Here is a 22059-nt window from a genome sequence, read left to right on the forward strand (position 1 = left end):
ATGCATTAATTTGTGTCAGTAAAATGACATGTATAAACGTGTAATGCGTTTCTGAAGGATCATGTGACACTGAAGACTGTAGTAATGTATACATATATATATATATATATATATATATATATATATATATATATATATTAAGAGACTTTAAAGAACATGAAAAACGACCAACTTTTGAACAGTAGTGTAGTATATGATGAAATATTTGTGATTTACGTGCTCACAAAAAGTACATTTTGTAAGAATACTAAACATTTGAATGGCCATTAATAATAAAAGGTACTTTTTGCATTTGAAACAAATACAAGTTGAAAAATCTGAACTTTGGCGGATATTCGTGCCACATTAACCAATCAGGACCTTGCTCTAGTAGTGACGTGATTACGACGTAGCGAGCGGAGCGAGAAATCCGAAACAACAATGGAGGACAAAATAATCGTAGCTTTACGTGGACACCCGGAGCTGTTATATCCTATTGCAAATACACTCACACAATAGTATATAAAAAAAAAAAAAGTTATTTATATGTCAGCCATTTCGCAACGAGACTGGAGCCACCTGGCAGAAGCCCCTCCCTGACGCGAATTCGCGTCTGTTGTGAAGTGAATTTTCCGCGCAAATGAAGCGAATTTCATGTGCGAATAAAGCGAGTAAACTAAAATGTTCAAGCGTACAACTACGCACGAATAGCGCAATTTATTCGAGCAAGTCGCGTCTGGTGTGAACGCACTGTAAGTCTTGGACTATATGACCCAAATAAGAATATTCACCGTATATTGCCATCTGAACAAGTAAATAACAAGTCTGCCACGTTTGTTCTGACCAACTGAGGAAAAAAGCATTACAATAAATCACGCTACCAATTAAATCTAACGATCGGTTAGCTCATATCACATCTAACCGTGCAAATTATTATTATGGCTATAATTTATTCTCAAATTATTAATGTTAACAACATCAGCATTGCGTGACTATGAGTATAGTATTAGCGTGTAGATTTCAATTTCTGTACAGTCTTATATCTAATTGCCATACCACTGGAATTTCATATTAAGAAATTCTTTTAACCCAAAAAGCGAACTGTGCTCACTTCGAACTGGTTTTCTTAATCAGAAGCACATTTAAAACTGGAATATAATTTAATTTCATTCACATGTGTTTCATAAACACAATCCTTTCTGGATTACAATCCGCCATCCACCTGCAGAATCCTCACATGCGATAGCCTACTAGCCGGGACAACTTCTTTATGTTTACAGACGGGACGTAATTTTGAATATTCGTTGAATTAAAAAAAAAATCCACATTTTAGGTGTGCGTCAGGCTGCCTTATCAGTGGCACACAAGATGCGTTGACAATGTAGGTGTCATTGCATTTTAATGCTTTTTTTAGCCTATCCAGTTGAACCCACTGGATAGGCTAAACTACTCATTCAAAATACTGCGGAAAAAGAGATCATCAATGCGGAGAAGATGTTGTTTACGTCAAAACTGAAACCAAGGCATTCACACAGAACGCATATTATCACATTTCCTAGAGAGACATCTATCACCGTTGCCCTCATGTCTTGCACAAGAGAGCCGCATGTTTAGAAAGCCGTGTAAAATTAATGTTCAACTTTTAAAAAAACAAGTCTTGAGACTTTATGGCGGTTTTTCTGCATCTCACTGCATCTCATGTTTTTAAATGAAAAAAAGTGCTCTTTGTGATTGGTTTTCGGTCCTTAGTGTTAAACTATACGTACATACATGATGTTTTTTGTTTCTAATTGTTTAAGCTACGTAATTAATTATATATGGTTTATAAACATTATTTTAAACATTGCTTAAAACAAACGTTATTTTTATTGCTCTGAAGAAACGTGCATTAGTAATATTTTGCTCGGTTTGCCCGCTTGTGGCCTCATGAGAGAAGCCAAAAGCTTTAACTGAAATTATTCCTTTTAAATTCGAATATAATTCGAATATTGATCATATTTTAGTACAAAATTCGAATTTAGTTTTTCAGCCAATTTTACAGCCCTAGTAATGACGCAGTGCCATGCTCAAATTTCCCACGAAAACCTACCCGTACCACTCAAATTAGAAAACATCATTATAAGCTAACCGTTGTGAACCGGGCTAAAGTAAGGCGATAGTTTTAAACACTGGCTGGTTATGTACTTGTTCAAATATTGATTTTGGATCATTTTTAACCCCATAAAGTTACGGACTGCAGCTTTGCTCTAGCCAAACACACACTGCTCTGGGTGATTGTCTACTCCATTTCATTGTCCACAATGGACTCATAGTAAAGTAAACACTCGGGGAGATATCTATGATGATAGTGGTTTAAAATCCTTCCAGAATCTTAAAACTCAGTATAATCTGCCAGGCACCTCCTTTTTTCTGTATTTGTGCATTAGATCGGCGCTACGGGTGTATGGGGTGCCTTGGATCTCTCTGCCTGTTCATCCTTTACACAAACTAATCCTTCCTTCTGAGGAATCTCCCTCCTCTGCTTCAGTCATCTATCTCTTTCTTCTTGAGCATTCATACAAACCTTTATCTATTACTACTGTTTGGGCTAAGGATCTTAATGAGGATGTGCATGTTTTATTTTCCGATCACGTATGGGGTATGTTTAAATTGTCTTCTAAAAACCCTAATCACCAAATGTTTTTGCATTTTTTTGGGGAGTGCCCCTCTCTCTCTCACCTTTTTGGACTATCCCCACTATCCCAAATCCTAAATATCCCATTATTTTCTTCATTGTGGTGGTTTTTTGTGTGCTTATCTCGTGATCATTCCAACAGGAACTGAAGGCAGCATCATACCTGAGACTGATTTTGTTTTGGTATCCATGGTGACGTTTATAGTGGACTGGGTCAGGGTTTGTTACTAATGGTCCGTGTCCTCATCCTGCACAAGACTGACACAGTTTTCTACACGCACAATTCCAGCTCACCTGCTCTGAGGACATTTACTCGTATCAGCTGTGAGAGTCTCTGCAGTAATAGTGCAGCATACAGTAGCTGTTATTTTTGAGCCTGTTTTAACAGGAAATGTGTCTCACCACAGCAGATTCACAGCATGATGCCTGAAAGCCACAGCCAATCTTACCCCAAACGCACACAATCATGATGCATTTCTAGATAGCAGCAGTGGACTGTTGATTAGTACTCTATCATGAGATTATGTGGCCACTTTTGGCGCCCGGAGCTTGAATTTAGGATTTCTAATCAAAAGTTCTAGAATATATTTTTTGAAACTAAATGTTCTGATTCTGAGTTTTGATTAGATGAGTCATATTCAAACCCAATGGGAACAAAAACCCACCTACATCTAAGCTAATGAACTATTTTACTTAGCAGAAGTCCATTTGTTCTGATTATTATGACTAATAAATGTAGTATTTTTTGAACATCTGTGATATCAATACTTTTGTGATACAGGACTGCTTTTTATGGAGCTTAATAGTTATTTAGTCACATACACAATATTTATGGTTATTGAATATCGACTGTTTTTTTTTGCAATATGCAGATAGTTTCATAGAAAATTATTTTTGATGTTTAAGTGTGTTAAAAATATTAAAACATAATACGAGTTGTTATATACATTAACAAAACAATTTAATTAACTTGATAATTAATATGAATATTTATGAGTTTGGAGTATCAACTCTTTTTATTGGTCAGGTCAATATGGTTGATCAATGACGATTATTTTATGCTTAAGTGTGGATTAAGTGATATCCAGAGCTGATTTATCTTATTAAAGTGGCTATTATTAAACAATTAAAATGTAATATGCATTGTCATCTTTAATAGTAACAAAAATGCAATATCAGATTATTGTTGTTTTAAGTGATACTGAATTATTTTATTAAGACTTTCAATCAATTTAACAATTTTATGCATTAATTTATTTCTCATTTTGCAATGACACGCTGTTTATTAAAAAGTGAAGTAACCGATGAATGAAACACGTTTCTTTTATCTGTGAATGTCGGTGTTTCTGTAATTTTTTTTTGGTTGATATTGCACGAGGTTGAGTAAATGGCAGAATTTAATTTGTGGCTGAACTATCGCTTTAATGAAAGCTGCTTATTTTGACAAGTGGAATGAATCCTGTGATGTTTTTAGAAATCAGAGACAATAGTGAGTCAAAACAATTCTTTACGTTGCATTATTATAGTCATTTGAGCAGAGCTTCTGACTTTGCCTGCTGGAAGTGTCACGTCAAATAAAGCATGATGCTAGGAAGGCCAGATTTAGTAGTTCTTGATGGCTGTGATGCATTCATGTCTGTGGACAGGGTCTCAGCAGGCTAGTGGCAGTTGGCTTCAGTAATCTTGTGCAAGCTTATCGTTGGGCGAATGAAAAGCTTCATTTCCAGTGCGGTTAACCCACAGAGCTGTCTGTGCGCCTGATCCCCTTCAGTCTGATCAACTCAAGACAGCAGATTTGAATGGCAGAATTTCCTCTTGTGGTCGGCTGAACGTCTGCACATGAACTTGAAAGGGTCACATGAAACACAGTCATTATGCTCTCGTGACAAGCCAGACTGAGTTTAGTGGAACTTCCAATACAGCTAACTTGCAGTATCTTTAAGTATATAGAGTGCATTAATTCCCATCCACTTTTTCAGCTGTGTTTATTTTTCCATTCATCATTCCCATAGGGATTTTAAAAAGTCTTTGTTAAAGCATCGAGCTAACCAGGAGGTGAATCACAACATTACAAACTCTTATTTAAAGCAAAAAAGTATCTGAAAATTGGACAAAAAAGACAAAGGTACTAGATTATGAAGTTATATTTTTTTAGAGTGTAGGCTTTAAGTACACAGAAACCAAAATAGAGCGTGCCCTGGTGAAAAGAGGTGCTGCATTAATGCACTTTTAATCATGTAAATGTTTTCAGGCAGACCCCACAAATAAAATTATGAATTTGTAAAAGGCCGGGCTGTCTTAAAGAGAGTTATGAAATATCACTGTTAAGACAGTTTTAAATTTGTTTGTTGGCCAGTTGCAGATTCTACCTATTTAGGTGTTATATGAAGAGTTTATTTGCAAAAACAGATAACTCAGTTTTTTTTTTAATTTTCAAAAATCTGTTTTTTTATTATGTTATCATGATTTTATTGTTAGTTAGTTTTTTTGTTTTTTTTGTTTTTTTAACCTAGTCAAAAAAAAAAAAGCCAACTGCAGTTTGATTGAGATTAATTGGAATGCACAATAAAAAACATGATTTTTGAGAATTGTTAAAAACGGAGTTATCTGTTTTTGCAAATGAACTCTTCATATGTCAACATAAGGCTGGTTGTAAGCAGGAATGAAAATTGCAAGGAATTTAATGATTATTTTGATTCTAGTTCATTAATTCAGTTCAATTCAAGTTTATTTGTATAGCGCTTTTTACGATACAAATCGTTGCAAAGCAGCTCTACAGGAATTTAAGTTTCCACAATATATTTATATATTGCAGAACCTTAATATATTTAACTTATGGCAAAATTTAGTAATTAATGATTCTTTTTTATACTTATGAAGACGCCCATAAGCTGTCAATTCACTTTAAAATGGTCATAATAAAGTAATTACTTGTCAGTTATTGTGAAAACACTTTAACCAATGCTGTTAGTAATTGAGTTATTAAATTGATTCTAATATGGTTCATATTTCACCCCAAAATCAACAGAATCATTTAAGACATTGGAAAGTAAGTAAGGCCATTTGTAGGGCCATTACATATTTTTGTATTGGTTTATTTATTAATTTTGTCAACTAAGCAGCACATTTTCCCTCAAATTCTGATTGCATATTGATTGCTCTTTATTGTAGAACTGCACTTTTTCTTTTTTTTATGATGTGCAAATACTAAATATTTTTACATGATGATGTTAATATTTTGTAGTATTTAAAATGAGTACTATACTCATATTAAAGTATTTTGAGTAGTTTATATTGGCTGCACAATTATTGGATGTCTAATAGTAAAACTGTGGAATATTAAATGAAATCAGACAACCGGAAATCTCTTACTGATACATATCTGAAAATTCAGTTTGATGTTAACAGGAAACTCAACGGCTTTCAAATACCTGAACTCCCTTCCTGAGTAAATCTGATTATGTTGACTCGGAGCGAAAATATTGGCTCTGTAATTCCCATCTTTCCAGCGGTGAGGGTTTGGAGCTCCCGCTGGGATGTACAACAGTGAAATGTGTCTAAAGTCATGGAGAAGATCTGAGCGCCGCTGTCAGTGTGTAATGGAGACTGCGTCCATCAGAGCTCTCTTTACAAGATTTACCACCTCAGACATCCTCAGTATCTCAGCGCTCACACACACACACACACACACTCGCTCATATTCACGCTTGTGTGGCCGGAGATTGGAAGCAGATCAGGGTCAGTAAGAGATTAAGAAAGTGATTTTGTAAGGAAGCAGTTTGAAATTGATGGACATTTAAACTTCTCGTGATTAAGTGATGTTATGAGAGGACTGGGGGATGTATTGAGCATTGATGATATATTTGTGATTATTTTGGTGGCGATGTTGTGAATATCCTGATTTTAATGTGCTTTTAATTTGGTCGTTTAGTTGGGTCATTAGACAAGTTTCATGATCATTTCTCGTGAGTCATATAGCCTAAATTTTGATCATTTCTGTGAATCTGTTCAAATTGTCCGTTTCAGTGAATTAATTCTGATTCAGTGATTCATTTGCAGCATCACACAAAGATGTTAATAGCACTTGTTGCATTTTTCAGATAATATAAAGAATAGGCTACCATTTGGGATCAGTGAGCTTTATATATTTTTTAAAGAAATTAATACTTTTATTCAGCAAGGATGCATTAAATTGATCAAAAGTGACAGTAAAGATATTCATAATGTTAAAAATATTTATTTTTCAAATTAATGCTATTTTTCTGAATCCTGAAAAAAATAATATATCACAATTTCCACAAAAACATGAAGCAGCTGTTTTCAACATTGATAATAATTAGCAAATCAGCATATTAGAATGATTTCTGAAGGATCATGTTACACTGAAGACTAAAGTAATGATGCTGAAAAATCAGCTTTGTATCACCAAAATGAATTACATTATAAAATGTATTCAAATAGAAAACAGCTATTATAAATTGTAATAATATTTTTGTATATATATATATATATATATATATATATATATTAATAAATAATAAAAATATTATATTAATATTAATATATAAAATAAATGCAGCCTTGCTGAGCATAAGAGACTTCTTTCAGAAATCTCACAGACCCCAAATGTTTAAACAGTAAATACAATTTTGCAGAAATATTACTGTTTAATGTTATTTATTAATATGTTGTGTGCGTATGAAATGAATGAATATGAATGAAAATTATTTAAATATAATTCTTCATAGTGCTCATGCTAAGAAAACACTGTAGAAAACATGCATTTCATTCATTATTATTTGGTCAAAATGATGGAAAATAATGACCTTTTCAGAGCAAATACATAAATACGGAGATTGAATATTGTCAAAAGGCTGAAAAATACTATGATATAATTGTTTTATCTACATTGCTCAGTCCTCTGCATGACTAATGATTTGTCAGCATCTCCTAATAGCCACAAGTGTATTCGCCAATGTGTAGCTCATAAAATGAAGACACAGCAGGTATTTCACAATCCTCAGACAGACAGCCTGTTGATTGTGTCCTTTTGCAACCTGTAGATATGTGTGTGTGTAACCTGAGGCTAAAAACAGCAGCGCCGAGCCCTTCAAATCTCTTTAAAGCTTGATGTTATTTATGGGGTCTCACAGCACACACACACACACACAACTCGTCTCCGCCGATCCTCTTGGCTTCATTCTCATCACAATTGCCTTTTAAGTATAATTTGCATATACACATTCAAAGTCATTATTATGGACTCAAAGAAAGTTCTTAAACATAAATACACATTTGTGTGTGTGTGTGTGTGTGTGTGTCAGGCTGAGATCTCTCTTCTCTTCCTCCTCCTCCTCTGTCATCTCTTGTTTTATCTCCTGACTGAACAACGCCTCCTATTCTGCCATTCCCATCTCTCTCCCGTCCCAGACGGCATGATCTGTGCTACTTGAGTTCACACAGATCTGTCCCAACAGCCTCTGTGTTTCTCAGTAGAGCATAACGCTCCAGTCCCATTCATTTTCTCTACAGAGAAATGGATTTTAACAATAAAAACCTTGCATGAGGTCATGTGATGATACTGTAGAATCTGTGCGTTTTTTGTTAACATGTTTAATTGCCAAAGCTTATCAAATTGTCTTTTTTTTGCATTGTTGTTAGTGTTGTTTTGTAAAAGCAGTAGCCTCTTGAGTTGTGCATTACCACAGAAATCTCTCATGGCTGTTTCTGCTGATAAATGCAGTGGTCTTGTGATGAGTTCGGTAGTTGTGTGATGTTGACGGGTCCGGACTGAGTCAGCAGTGATCAGCACTAATGTGAATCTGATACTGCGTCAGTGAGCATCGGTCTGTGTGAGCGGGTGACACTCCTCGAGAAAATGTCCGGCTTCAAATCAACAGAATAAATTAAGAAATTAGAAAGAAAGTGAGGTTTTTCATTGGACTTTTATTGGACAATTTAATCTAAATATTTGTACTTTGTAAAAGAAAAAAATGGTGTTTACTGTAAAACTATAAAGTTGACTATTTATGATGTGTAATTATGATTTGTAAAAAAATCAACATTTTTTTTTTTACTTAATATAAATATTATTTAGAATCAGAATCAGAATGAGCTTTATTGCCAGGTATGTTTGCACATACGAGGAATTTGTTTTAGTGACAGTAGCTCCACAGCGCGACAGAATGACAGTAATATTTAAATATCTTTCTTTCTTTCTTTCTAATGGGAGGGTCAGAGAGCTCTCTGAATTCATCAAAAATATCATATCGCGCTGACATACAGCGCCATTGTGCTTCGGGTATCCAGAGTTTGTGTCCCGGCTCACGGACCTTTCCCGCTCCTATTCCCCTCTCTCTCACCCACATCGCTTCCTGTCAACCTAAACTGTCCTATCTAAATAAAGGCATACAACAACATAAATAAATCTTTAAAAAAATAAAATATCTTAAGTGTTCCGAAGATGAACGAAGGTCTTACGGGTTTGGAACGACATGAGGGTGAGTAATTAATGACAGAATTTTCATTTTTGGGTGAACTATCCCTTTAAAGTTTCTTCTGTTAACAGTAGTTTATAAACTATAAACTTTAATAATATAATAATTAATGAAATAGTATGGTTCAGTTCTGTTTTTTTTTAAATAGTCAAGCACTATTTTAGTTTTCATTCAGTATCCGTGTGGTCCAACCTAGTTATCGGTATTGTAAAATCTGTCTACCTCTAGAATAAAAGTATAATATATGTGTTTTTATTAAATTGAAAGCTTTTTATTTTTGCCTTTAAATCCTCCTCATATTGGCCCAATTTACTTACACAGTTAATACCTCACTGTAACTTTTCTCTTTTTTTTTATTTTATTTTTTTTTTTTAAGAAGATGAGGTATGAATAAAAATAATTTACCATGGTAATTAACATTGTGCAGCAGATTGAGCATATTGACTTTATATTGAACCCCAAAATATTCCTTTACTCACTTAAAGCATGCCTAAACTAAAAAAAATTGTTAGTGTAGAATAAATTGTAGAATTTACTTTTAAACAGTTATTTTCACAAATTAGAAATTGTGAAACTGCATGTAACACATTCAATTAAATATGCAAAAATGTGAAATAATACTAAAATAGTATTATGTACTCCAGTAATCCAACTTTGAAAAATCATCTTTAGTATTTTAGTAGTCAGATTTGTGTAGAAGCGTGTCATTTTTGCACCAAGTGTCACATTGTAAATATAATAACTGGTGAATTTTCACAGGTTTTCCCAAACAATCCTTGAGGGTGTATAAATCTCTTTTTACAGTCTGGAGCGTGCCTCCATCTAAGTGCTATTTTCAGCTGCGTTTGGAAAACCTGAGCTCACGCAGCGAGAGCTGTAATCAGAGCAAACCTCAGACAGTCAGGATGTTGATTCAGCAGCTCTGTGACTGACATTGAGGCCGTATCCTCAAGAAGCCGCTGGTGGTGCTTTATGGATGGGTCGGCGCAGACCGTAGGGAACATGATTACAGGTCAGTGATTACAGTGTCCATCTGAGACACTCACAGGAAACTGACTCAGAGCTTTATGTAAACATCGGCCTTGAATGAAATGACTTGTCTGTGCATTAAGAAACAGCCTGACCCTGGAAATGAGATCCAGGAAACTGGATCGGAATTTAATGTATGGAGAGTGGAAGCGGAGAACATAATGGCTCTGTTTCAAAACCTATCGAGCTGCCTGTCTAGGGAGCATTTTAAGGCATTGTAGACAAAGGCTGTTCCCTCTAATATGCCGCCTTCTGGCCAAAATAATACTGAAATACAAAGGTCTTCACAACAACCTGTCAAAATAAAGTTTGTTAACACACCTGATTCAGGTCATTAGCTCATTAGAAGAGATTCTGTGTAGAAGAGGTTCTCTCGCTTGTGATTTACCTGCACATGCTGACGGGTGGCTTCATTCTGCCAGCTAAAAAACAAACCGAAACGGGCTAGTACAGACATATTTCAGATGGGATTTTTTTAAAACCTTGTGTATTTGGTTTCAGCACATAATGATATAACTGACAGATACAGACAAAGCAGAAAAAGTGGGTGTTTTTTTCTTCTCTTGACTTCCAGTTAAGCAACAGCACTCTTCGTGCCAAGAGTGTAAGAGATGCAGTCATATCATATTGATTATTTGATAGCACTACATTAATACCAGAGATAGCTGCCAACGGGATCGGAGTTTAATGGCCTTCCTGAGATGCCTGACAATGACTGATAAATTGGGAGGCAGTAATTAGAAATGTTAGGACACTTCCAGAAGGTGTGCCAGCCAAGCAGCCGTTTGTCCACATCGTTTCGTTTCGATGGGGAAGATTATGTAGCATCTCAGTTTGTGTCGTTGCGTCTCATCCTACCGAAATCTGAGATATCTGTTTCTAAATATTCCTGTTAAGGGCCAGATTTACTAAACAGGGCAAATTAGCGTTAGAGCGCAATTGCATAAAAGTGCTGATGGGAGGGGAACTTCTGCGGGTGATTTATAACAATGCACACATTAAAGAACACAGACGCAGCCAGATCATTTCCATAGTTACAATATACCAAGAGCTTTAAGACGTGCTTTTTTGGGGTGTTAAATAATGGCGCAAGTACCAGTATTTTGAGCGCAACGTTAGTAAATTGTGTTGCGTGATTCATTTTAATACTCTTCTCCCATAAATTTAGCGTCTGAAAGGGAAGCACTTACAAATGCATATTCAATAAGGTCAGGCGCAAAAATAACTGTTCACGCCTTTTCAGCGCTTATTCGTCACTATGCATCGTTAGTAAATCCTGATAAAATCCGCTGGCGCAAGCTGTTAGTAAATCTGGACCTAAATCTTTCTCAGGTGTTTCTTTAATTGAACATATCGGGAATATTTTAGCATCCAGTGTTTTTCCTTTTGAAGAGAATTATGATGTTGTTTGCTCAAGTCCAGGTTATTATTAACAAAAACAAACCATAAAAACATGATAATTTTACTGTATATTTGATCAAATAAATGCAGTCTTCTTTCAATTACAAATAGTATTTATTTCAAACTTTAATCTGTACTGTAGAAATTAAATTTAATATAATTCAAAACTAATAGTATATAATTCATTCTAGAATAAAGGCACATGTTCTGACCTGTTTTGTGCAGAGGTCTTGGTTTATTTTGTGACAATGAGCGGCTGATAACGTAACTCGAGCACTGTCAGTGTTTCAGTGTCTAACCTCAGCTGCTGGTTTGAGGATGGGAGGGAAATTCTTGTGTAGATGTTATCTTGTAGTGACCCACATTTCCACCAGTATTTACACCCTGCACAGATACAGTAACTGCATCTGACATGCTTGCTCTTCAGCTGCTCATTGCAGGCTACAAACTGCATAATTTACAGTAAACTACAGTCAAGCTACTCGTTTGAAAGTAGTAGTTCACTAAGCTAAAGAAATAGCTAAGTACACCAAAACGAGGGCAATATATTTTTATTTATTAAAAACAATTAATGTAAAAATTACAAAGTATATTTAAATTTATTTTTAAAAAGTACATACTATTTTTGTATATTAAAAAATGCTTATTTATTTAATATTACAATTAAATATTATATTTTATTTATTTAAATTCTATAATAATAAATTTATTAAAATATTTAGATTCAAATTTATTCAATGAATGGTTTTAGCCAAATCACAAAAAATGAAATGGTTTCTGAACAACGTAAGACATCTAATAATGTTTTTGCTATTGATGGAATGCGAAACCTGACTAACAACACACTCTTTAGGAAACTTAAAAGGCCAAATGAAAAGTGCTTTTTAAATCATTGTAAATATTACCCAAGATGCCACTGCTGTAGTGTTCATGTGAAACATTCCCCCATACCCAACACGATAATTAATACACAGCGGTCGGATGAACCACAAACACATCAGAGGAATGAGAGTTGAGATGAGGCTTTATGAAATATTAGTCAGTTGCTCTAGCAGATGCATCCAAACACAAACATACAGCGGATCTTGGGCCGATATTCCCTTTGAAGGTTGTTTATGAGTGGAGCCGTAAACATGGCAGACTTGATATCTTTAATCTCACTTCTGTTTCCTCTCTGTTTACTCCACCCGTCATGTTTCTCTATTTCTCCGCTTCATCTCTCGTTCCTCGCTCTCCTCTGCCTCTCCTCTTTCCTATCAACAGTTTGAGGGTTTCTACTCTGTTTATTTCCTTCAACTATGACATATCACTGCTGTTCTGTCCCGCTCTGAATATCACAGCACTGGATAGTTTTATTTAGAGCTCTGTCAGTCTGTTGATTTTAAAGATAAATAAAATAATAATATATAATAAATACATAAATAAATAAATATATACACACACACACACACACACAGTATATATATATATATATATATATATATATATATATATATATATATATATATATATATATATATGGCAGCGGCTATTGCACTAAGTGCAAATAGCAATGGATTCTATTTACACTGTTAAAATAGCTAAATTTTCTATTATTTATACTACTTATTGCAAATAGTGGAAATTATCTGCACCTCAGTGTTGTAGTACATTATAAAACAGTACGCAATAATAACGTATTGAGTGTAAATTATAGCTTTAATTAAAATTATTAAATGGATGCCACCTTACTGGGACAATAAAGCCCTCCCTACACCTACCCTGACCCTACCCGATACTTTATTTTCAACTTTTTGATTATTTCCTTAATTTTTATTGAAAATAAATGCTTTTCTGATACGATATGAGATTTGAAAAGGGAGAAAAAAAGTTTGGCAAAAGGCGGGTTCGAACTCTGGTCGATCGCGTCAAAGAGCATGCACCTTACCATCTACGCCACTGAAACGGTTGCTAAACCAATCACAAGTTAGTGGGCGGAGTTAGTGTAAATAGCCTTTGCCAACAAGGCGGGCTATTTGCACTTTGTGTAAATAGACACTCCGTATTTATATACTCCGCTTCGCATCATGCTTAACAATGCCCTTCAGCCGTGATTTATTCACGATACAGCACGGCCCCCCATACCTTATTGCTTACATATATATATTATTGATCATTAAATCAACAGGCTGACAGAACTCTAAAATATATAATATTTAAATATACAATTTAAATTTTTTTATAAATATATAATAAAATATAAATATTTTATATATCATTTTATATTTGTATTTTGTGAAAATTATGTAACAATTTAACTTTTGATATTTATAAAACTACATGTATAACGATAGATAGATTTTTAGAATGATTTATAATCTAACATCTGTGTATGATATGTGCACTGTATACCACTATATATAAATAAAACATAAAAATGTATTTAAATAATATATTTTAAAATAGAAAAAAATATATAAATTTAATCTAATTGCAATTTTTATAAACTGTAATGTGTATATTTATTTATTTAGTCATTTAGCAGATGCTTTTATCCAAAACGACTTACAAATGAGAACAAAAGAAGCAAACAAAACCAACAAAAGAGCAACAACGTGCAAGTGCTATTACAAGTCTTGGTTAGCCTAAAGCAGTACAGATAATAATTATTATTATTATTTATTTATTTATTTTTTTAAATAAAAAGACATAGATAAAATACAATTATAATAGAGAGTGCTAGAGTTAGAGGGCCAAGTAAAGATGGAACAGATGAGTTTTTAGCCGTTTCTTGAAGATGGGTAAGGATTCGGCTACACGGATTGAGTTGGACAGGTAATTCCACCAGATGGGAACAGTTAATGAAAAAGTCTGTGAAAGTGTTTTTGTGCGTCTTCGGGATGGCACAATAATGCGTCGTTCACTTGAAGAACGCAAGCTTATAGAGAGCATATAAGTCTGAATTAATGAATTTAGGTAAAGGGGTGCAGAGCCAGTGGTGGTTCTGTAGGCAAACATTAATGCCTTGAATTTAATGCGAGCAGCTATTGGTAGCCAGTGCAAATTGATGAACAGAGGCGTGACGTGCGTTCTTTTCGGCTCATTAAAGATTAATCTTGCAGCGGCATTTTGGATTAATTGTAGAGGTTTAATAGAATTGGCTGGAAGACCTGCCAAGAGAGCATTGCAACAGTCAAGTCTGGACAGAACAAGAGCCTGAACAAGGAGTTGTGTTGCATGTTCCGAGAGAACATGCAACACAATATTGTATATTGTATAATGCAAATCTGCAGGACCTGGCAGTTTTAGCAATGTGGTCTGAGAAATTCAGCTTATCATCAATCACAACTCCAAGGTTTCTGGCTGTTTTCGAAGGAGTAATGGTAGATGAGCCTAACTGGAAGGTGAGATTGTGATGAAGTGATGGGTTAGCTGAAACTACAAGCAGTTCTGTCTTAGCTAGGTTGAGTTGAAGGTGATGGTCCATCATCCAGCAAGAAATGTCTGTTAGACATGCTGAGATGCGAGCAGCTATTGTCGGATCATCAGGATGGAATAGGAGGTAGAGTTGAGTGTCATCAGCATAGCAGTGATATGAAAAGCCATGTTTCTGAATGATAGAACCTAGTTATGCCATGTAGACAGAAAAGAGAAGTGGTCCAAGAACTGAGCCCTGAGGCACCCCAGTAGCTAGATGTTGTGACTTGGATACCTCACCTCTCCAAGATACTTTGAAGGACCTATCAGAGAGGTAAGACTCAAACCACTAGAGTGCGGTTCCTGAGATGTACTTTCTCAATAGGGTTGATGAGGATCTGATGGTTGACCGTATCAAAAGCAGCAGACAGATCCAGCAAGATAAGTAATGAAGATTTGGAAGCCGCTCTTGTAAGTCTTAGGGCTTCAACAACAGAAAGCAAGGCAGTTTCGGTCGAATGTACACTTCTGAAGCCAGATTGGTTACTGTCCAGGAGGTTGTTCTGTGTGAGAAAGACTTGGTTGAACACAACTCGTTCAAGTGTTTTTGCAATGAAAGGAAGAAGGGAAACCGGTCTATAGTTCCCTAAAAGAGTTGGGTTTAGAGTGGGTTTTTTAAGAAGTGGAGTTATACGAGCCTGTTTAAATGCTGAGGGAAAAATTCCGGTGTGAAGGGATGTGTTAACGATGTGAGTGAGTGCAGGTACAACTGCAGGAGAAATGGCTTGAAGGAGATGAGATTAATAGGATCAAGCGGACAGGTAGTAGGATGACTGGAAAGGATGAGTTTAGAGACTTCTGCCTCAGAGAGTGGAGAGAAGGATGTGAACGAGTGTATGTTTGCTGGTAAGATGTGTTTGATAGATTGGTGTGTGGAAAATTGTGCAGTGAGGTTTGTAATTTTATTAATGAAGAATGTGGCAAAGTCGTCAGCTGTTAGAGATTATGAACGAGGGGGAGGAGGAGGACAAAGAAGGGAGGAAAATGTTTTAAAGAGCATGCGAGAGTTAGGCAAATTGTTAATTTTGTCATGATAGTATGTCTTTTTAGCAGTGGAAACATTAGCAGAGAGGAGTGATCGGTATAAATTAAGGTCAGTAGGATTTTGTGATTTGCGCCATACCCTTTCTGCGGCCCTGAGTTTAGAACGATGTTTTTGGAGAATATCAGATAGCCAAGGGGCAGAAGGGGCGGTACGGGCTGGCTTGGAAGATAAGGGGCAGAAAGTATCTAAACAAGACGTCAGAGTGGAACAGAAAGTATCAGTAGCACTGTTAGCATCAAGAGAGGATAACTGTTTAGTGGGAGGAAGCAAAGATGAAACCATAGCAGATAGCCGGGAGGGTGAGAGTGAACACAAGTTACGTCGAAAAGTGACTTGTGGAGGGGTATGTGATGTGTCAGGAATCATGTTGAGGTCAAGAGTGAGGAGGAAGTGATCTTAATGTATATGAGTGTATATGTAATGTATTACTTTATATATACTGACAGGTTCAGTGAGATTGCGATCTCCTTTTGTCTGGATGCTGTTCTTGAAAGGCAATTATTGATATGGATTTTTTCCAACAGGCCACGGCATGTGTGTGGATCCAATCAGTGGGATTCGTGTATGTTTGTGTCTCTGGTCTGTATTAATAACCCCAGCAGCTCTGTGCCTTTCTCACACACACAGAGACACAGAGAGACACACAAGGACAGACACAAGCGCACACACACAAACACTCTCTCTTGCGGTTTGTCGTCTCGGGCGCTGCTGGGTGTGCCTGTGTTTCTGTGTGAGATGTGCTCTGTTTCCTTCCACTCTGTGAAGTTCAGTGGAGCAGGACAACCCTCACCAATCACAATACGCCTGTGTCCTCCAGCAGGCATCCCAGCATGCTACAGGCCGCAATTCTTTACACACAGGGCTGATGGATCACTATTCACTGTGTGTGTGTGTCTCTGCACTGTGTGAGATGCAGAAAAATTCAGCTATCCAGTTAGACTTAAAGTCTGTCTAAAATGTGTACTTTCATAAGTTTCTGACTGTTGTCCCATCGGTCTCCACTTGCTTATGCCAACAAGTCGACACAGAGGAGGACAGCAGGTGTTAAGTGGGCAGCATTTGAGGAGTAAAGTAGGTCTCGCTTAGTCCAGTCAAGCCAAGTCACTTTTGCTTATAGCACTTTATATACAGAAAAATAGCAGTGTAAATGTTGCAATACATAAATTATGAAACACACATAGGAGGAAAGAGGAAAAAAATATGCTGAGATTGATTATGTTGGTTAAAAGACAGAACAATGTCAAATTTGCCATCACTCTCTTAGCCTTTGCATTAGAAACACTCATGCAGCAGCATCAACTAGTTTTATGTCATTTAATGCTAAGGTCAGAAATTAAAATAAAGTGGAATTGTACATTTAAAAATGTTTAAAATATAAAAGACTTTGGTAGATTTATGGTATTAATAACTGTGGAAACGCATCATCACAGTCTGTTAAAAGGGTCCAAATGTAATACAATGGTGTTAGCAATCAATAATATTACTGAATATTAATTGTCTTTTGGTCTTTTTTTGCCTTAGACTTTTTACTACTTGCTTATTCAAGTCTGGTCTTTATTTTGGCCTAAAACATCTACTTAGACAGGACGAGATTGTCGGTCTGATTGGCATGCAAAGTGACCAGCTAGCTTGTTTTGTTTTGACGCACTGTCTATAGAAGCAGATTTATCCTAAATAAATTATACCACAAAAATAGACTACCTGGAAAAAAACAAATATTAATAGGAAAAACATAGAACAGAAGTGATTAAACATGTTTGTCATTTTAATTTTTGTCTTTCGCAAAAGTGGCTCAACAATCAAAAACAAAGTAGAATTGACAAGAATTAACTTCATGCAATTAAATTAAACTTGAAATTTAGTAGAAAGACTGAAATACTATTTTCTTAAAGAACCTACTCTGATAATCTTTGTTTTATTTATGTCTTTTTTACAGTGTATACTCATGACAATTGATGGACATTTTGTTAAATAAACTAAACTAACCACTAACCTCACCAAAACTGACAAATCCAGTGATTATTTTATTATCATAAGCGCTCGGCAATCTGTAAACACACCTTTTGTTTGTAGGCGGACTGATTAAAAAATAAATATCAGATATATGTCAGCCAGTCAGATTGTTAGGGCAGTTTGAGCATCTCATGCCATTTTTGTGTACAAAATACTTCACCGTGTCAGTGAACAGACTGAAATGAACCCATACAGTTCTCAGTGAGGCATGAAATACCATCAATAGAATGAATGTCCTTTAATTATGTTAAACAATGAAGGTTAATTGAGGGTTAAAGTAAGTGTCTGTCACACAATGAGCTTGTCAGTCTGTCTGTGATGGAGACGGATGACACTCATGCTTACACAAACACTCTTAATGAGCTTCATCAGGGCCGTCGTTTTCATTTACTCCATTAAAAACCCCAGTTAAGCCCATGAACACCAGCGCTCTGATGAGACCTGCTAACTGTGCTGTTTTGATGCGAATATATTTCACATCATTGATCTGTCACAGTGGGGAAGAGCGATTATGAAGGGGGAGTGAAATGAATCTGGTGAGAACGATGGGGTGACGCTTTGGTCTCTGACGGGGGTTTCAGAGACCACCTGTCAGCTAAAGACACATGAATGATTCATGAAATCAGCAATAATCAATATCCATTTTCATTTCATGCACACTTAAACCCTTGACTAACATATTCACAATGCTGATGGAATCTGGATTGTTTAGTTCACAAAAATTAACACATATCACAGTCACATTATTGCTTTCTTTTCTGTTCATTTGTTTGTTTGTTTTTCTTCCTTTTGTTTGTTTGCTGGTTGTTTCTTTCACAGAAAAATTTTCATGCAGATTGAACTAACGTCATATTTTGTTTTCTCCTTCATTTGTTTGCTTATTCTTTGTTTCTTTCTTTAGTTCATTTTCTTGATTGTTTCTTCTGTGTTTGTTTAATCCATTCTTTGTTTTCTGTTCATTTGTTTGTCTTTTTTTTTGTTTTTTATTTGATCAGTTTCCTGCTATCTTTCTTTCTTGATTTTCTCCTTTCTTTTCTTTTTGGCTGGCTCTCTGTCATGCTGAGATGGATTAAGCAAGGTTGTAATACTGTATAATGGAGTCGCCGCATGGAGAGAAGCAGATAACTGTCTATTAGATGTGCGTCCTTGACCCCTGCCCTTGACCTCTGTCACAGGCCAGCGCTGATGTGTGGTTAAACACACATTTATTCATTGCTGTGTCTGTGATCTGGCCACTGTGGGGTTTTATGTGTGTGTGATCAGTGACATATACACCAGTAGTCTGATTATTGTGAATAACAGTATTGAGCTAAATCTTACAATATGTTCTCTTCTGTCCGATTTACATGCCATTTGCCATTATTTTGATCATTTGCTAGGATCATTTTTTGTTTTGGTCACTTGTTTGCTAAACTACAACACAAAATGTTCTTGTTAAATGCAGTAGGTCTGTTTGTTTTTGTCCTGCAATAGTTTTCTCTTTGTCCGAAGTGTCTACAACATCTCCTTTCTGGTGTTTCTGACCAATCTGATCAATAACTCGCATGATGTCTGTGTTGCCCCCTTAGCAACTTGCCTAAAAAAAATAAAAAATACTTAAATGTCCTAATTTAACTAAGGCCTAATCCTATCTTAATCTAAACCCTGTCTGTGAAAGCAGGCCCAAGTGATATTCTGTTCTGCCATGTTTTTAAACCTATACATGCAACACTAGCACATGCACACGTGATATATATATAGTTACTGTTATTATGGACATAAAAACAGTTTTGTGTTGACACAGTACTCCCATTATGGCATTATAAGGATGCAAACATGAATGAGTTCCTGTCCTGTGCAGGTGTTGATCAAAGAGCAGTGGATGAAAGACCTGATTGAAGACAGTGTGTTTTAATGAAGGATTGTGTGATATGTTTCATATGCAGATAGTTGCTTTAACAGGTTTATTTGTTCAGATAATGAGCATGTTCAGTGCTTCCGGGATCTTTTGCAGTTACACAGATCTGTCAAGAACATGTTTGAGAGTTGAGTAGTTTATGCAAAATGGCAAACTATGTTAAAATATCTTAATTTAGCAGTATGTCTGTTTATATTTAAAAGGTGCATGTTGTTTTAAATGTTTTTAAATAATAGTAATTAATGACTTAATTCTAAAGCGTGTTCTTGACATATTTGACCTCCTGATCACTACACACACACACACACAGTCATTATTTGAACAAATAAACCTGCCAAAATATATTTTCCTATTATTTTTCATTTAGGGGTGAAATGTGACCTGAACATGTTTTCATGAGATTCACTATTTGCGTGAGCGTGTTTGTTTGTGTGGCATGTATTGTCATGTTTTTGGCTATGTTTGCATCATGCCTACATGTTAATCCCGTGTGTGTCTTTGTGCAGAGCTGCCAGAGAACTGGACAGACACACGGGAGACGCTGCTGGAGGGGATGGTCTTTCAGCTGAAGTATCTGGGCATGACTCTGGTGGAGGAACCCAAAGGAGAAGAGCTCTCAGCCGCCGCTGTCAAGAGAATCGTTGCCACAGTAAGACAAACATACATCACCAGCCAATGAAAGACTGAAATGAATGACAGGGCAAAGGTCATGCACTTTTTAAGTGTAGTCATTCTGCTTTCTTCTGAGGCCTAAAATATGCGTTATTGTCCTCAAGTAGGATGATCATCAATGCCAATAAAAAAAAAAACATTTATTGTAAAGAGTGTAAGGGAAAAATCCAACAAAAGTGTAGAGTTTGATGCCTTTAAGTAACATACACAGCTCTATTGTGTCTCTTATGCTTTGTAAGTGTTACTAATGGGTGTGTGTGTGTCTCAGGGGATTTCTGGGTGTGGTTCTTTGTGCTTCAACAGGCTAGATCCTGTCATGACATAATGTTGTTATTAAACACTTTACATTGTTGCAATTCAGCAGTAAAAATCCTATGTGCAAGCCTGTGTGTGAGTCAGTGCACTCAAAGCCAGATGTGGAATCTTCCTACATGATCACTCTCACTTTTGACTATAAATGTGATTAATTGTTTGACTTGCTGACGATGATGTATAAGAAAACAAATGACAGTGCTACCTTTAGCTTAGCAGCTGTTTGATTGTCAAAAGCGAAGCCTTCTAGCAGCCAAATTGTGAAGGATAAATGATGCCGTGTTCTTCAGGGTACAGTTATCAGTAATTGTGACTTATTAGGGTAAGACCTTCTGAATTCACTTAAAATATTGCGTGAAAATAACGCATTTAAATGTGTGTGTGTGTGTAAGAAGAGTTCATTTGAAAAAAACGATAACGATATTTTTCAGAAATCAAGTTTTTTTTATTTCGCATTCCAAGTAATATCAATCAAACTGCAGTTGGGTTGTTTTAATAACTTAAACAAATACAGGTAATTTACAAAATTAAAGTTCATTGAAAGAATTTTTTTTACATATTAAAAGTTTGTTTTATAGCAAAAGCAGATAACTCCAACAGTCGTTTTTTGGCAAAAGCAGATAATTCCACATTTCACGTTTTAGAGTTAAAAAACAAAACAATCGTTTAATCTTTGTAATCTCCTCAGATGAGAGTGTACATGCCTGTCAAAGGTTGTTGTTGTTGTGATCATAGACTGTATGGATGTGATTACACGCAATACACGGAGCTTTTCCCTCATCATTGTAACACGCTGCTTTTTCAAGGTTCCATAAAAACGTTTCAGCTTTTATTTTCCTTTTCGCCCTGAAGAAGATATCACAGGTTCATCAAGTTCATCTAAATTATCCATCCTCGATCACTTTTAGTCAGCTTTGACGAAACTCCTCTCAGCTAGCACGTCTTTTCAAAGTGAAAGTAGCCTTGTCACCTGACCTGAATACAGTGCGCTGATTCGCTAAAATGGACTTATCGGCTTCTGTTCAAAAACATCAAGGGCGCTTGTCGGCTTCTGCAGTAAAACGTGAACTCACGATGCCTTGAA

General features: G+C 35.8%; 1 protein-coding gene across 1 annotated transcript in view; it reads left to right on the forward strand.

The window, feature by feature from the left end:
* LOC306882746 (low density lipoprotein receptor adapter protein 1-B-like) overlaps positions 1 to 22059 on the forward strand; it is a 56642-nt gene that overhangs the window by 5285 nt on the left and 29298 nt on the right. Inside the window, exon 2 of the mRNA XM_079437601.1 lies at positions 20498 to 20640. Within this exon, the coding sequence (XP_079293727.1) occupies positions 20498 to 20640 (143 nt within the window). The remainder of the gene's footprint in view (positions 1 to 20497; positions 20641 to 22059) is intronic.

Source organism: Barbus barbus (genome assembly GCF_936440315.1).
Source record: "Barbus barbus genome assembly, chromosome: 16".
NCBI lineage: Eukaryota > Metazoa > Chordata > Actinopteri > Cypriniformes > Cyprinidae > Barbus > Barbus barbus.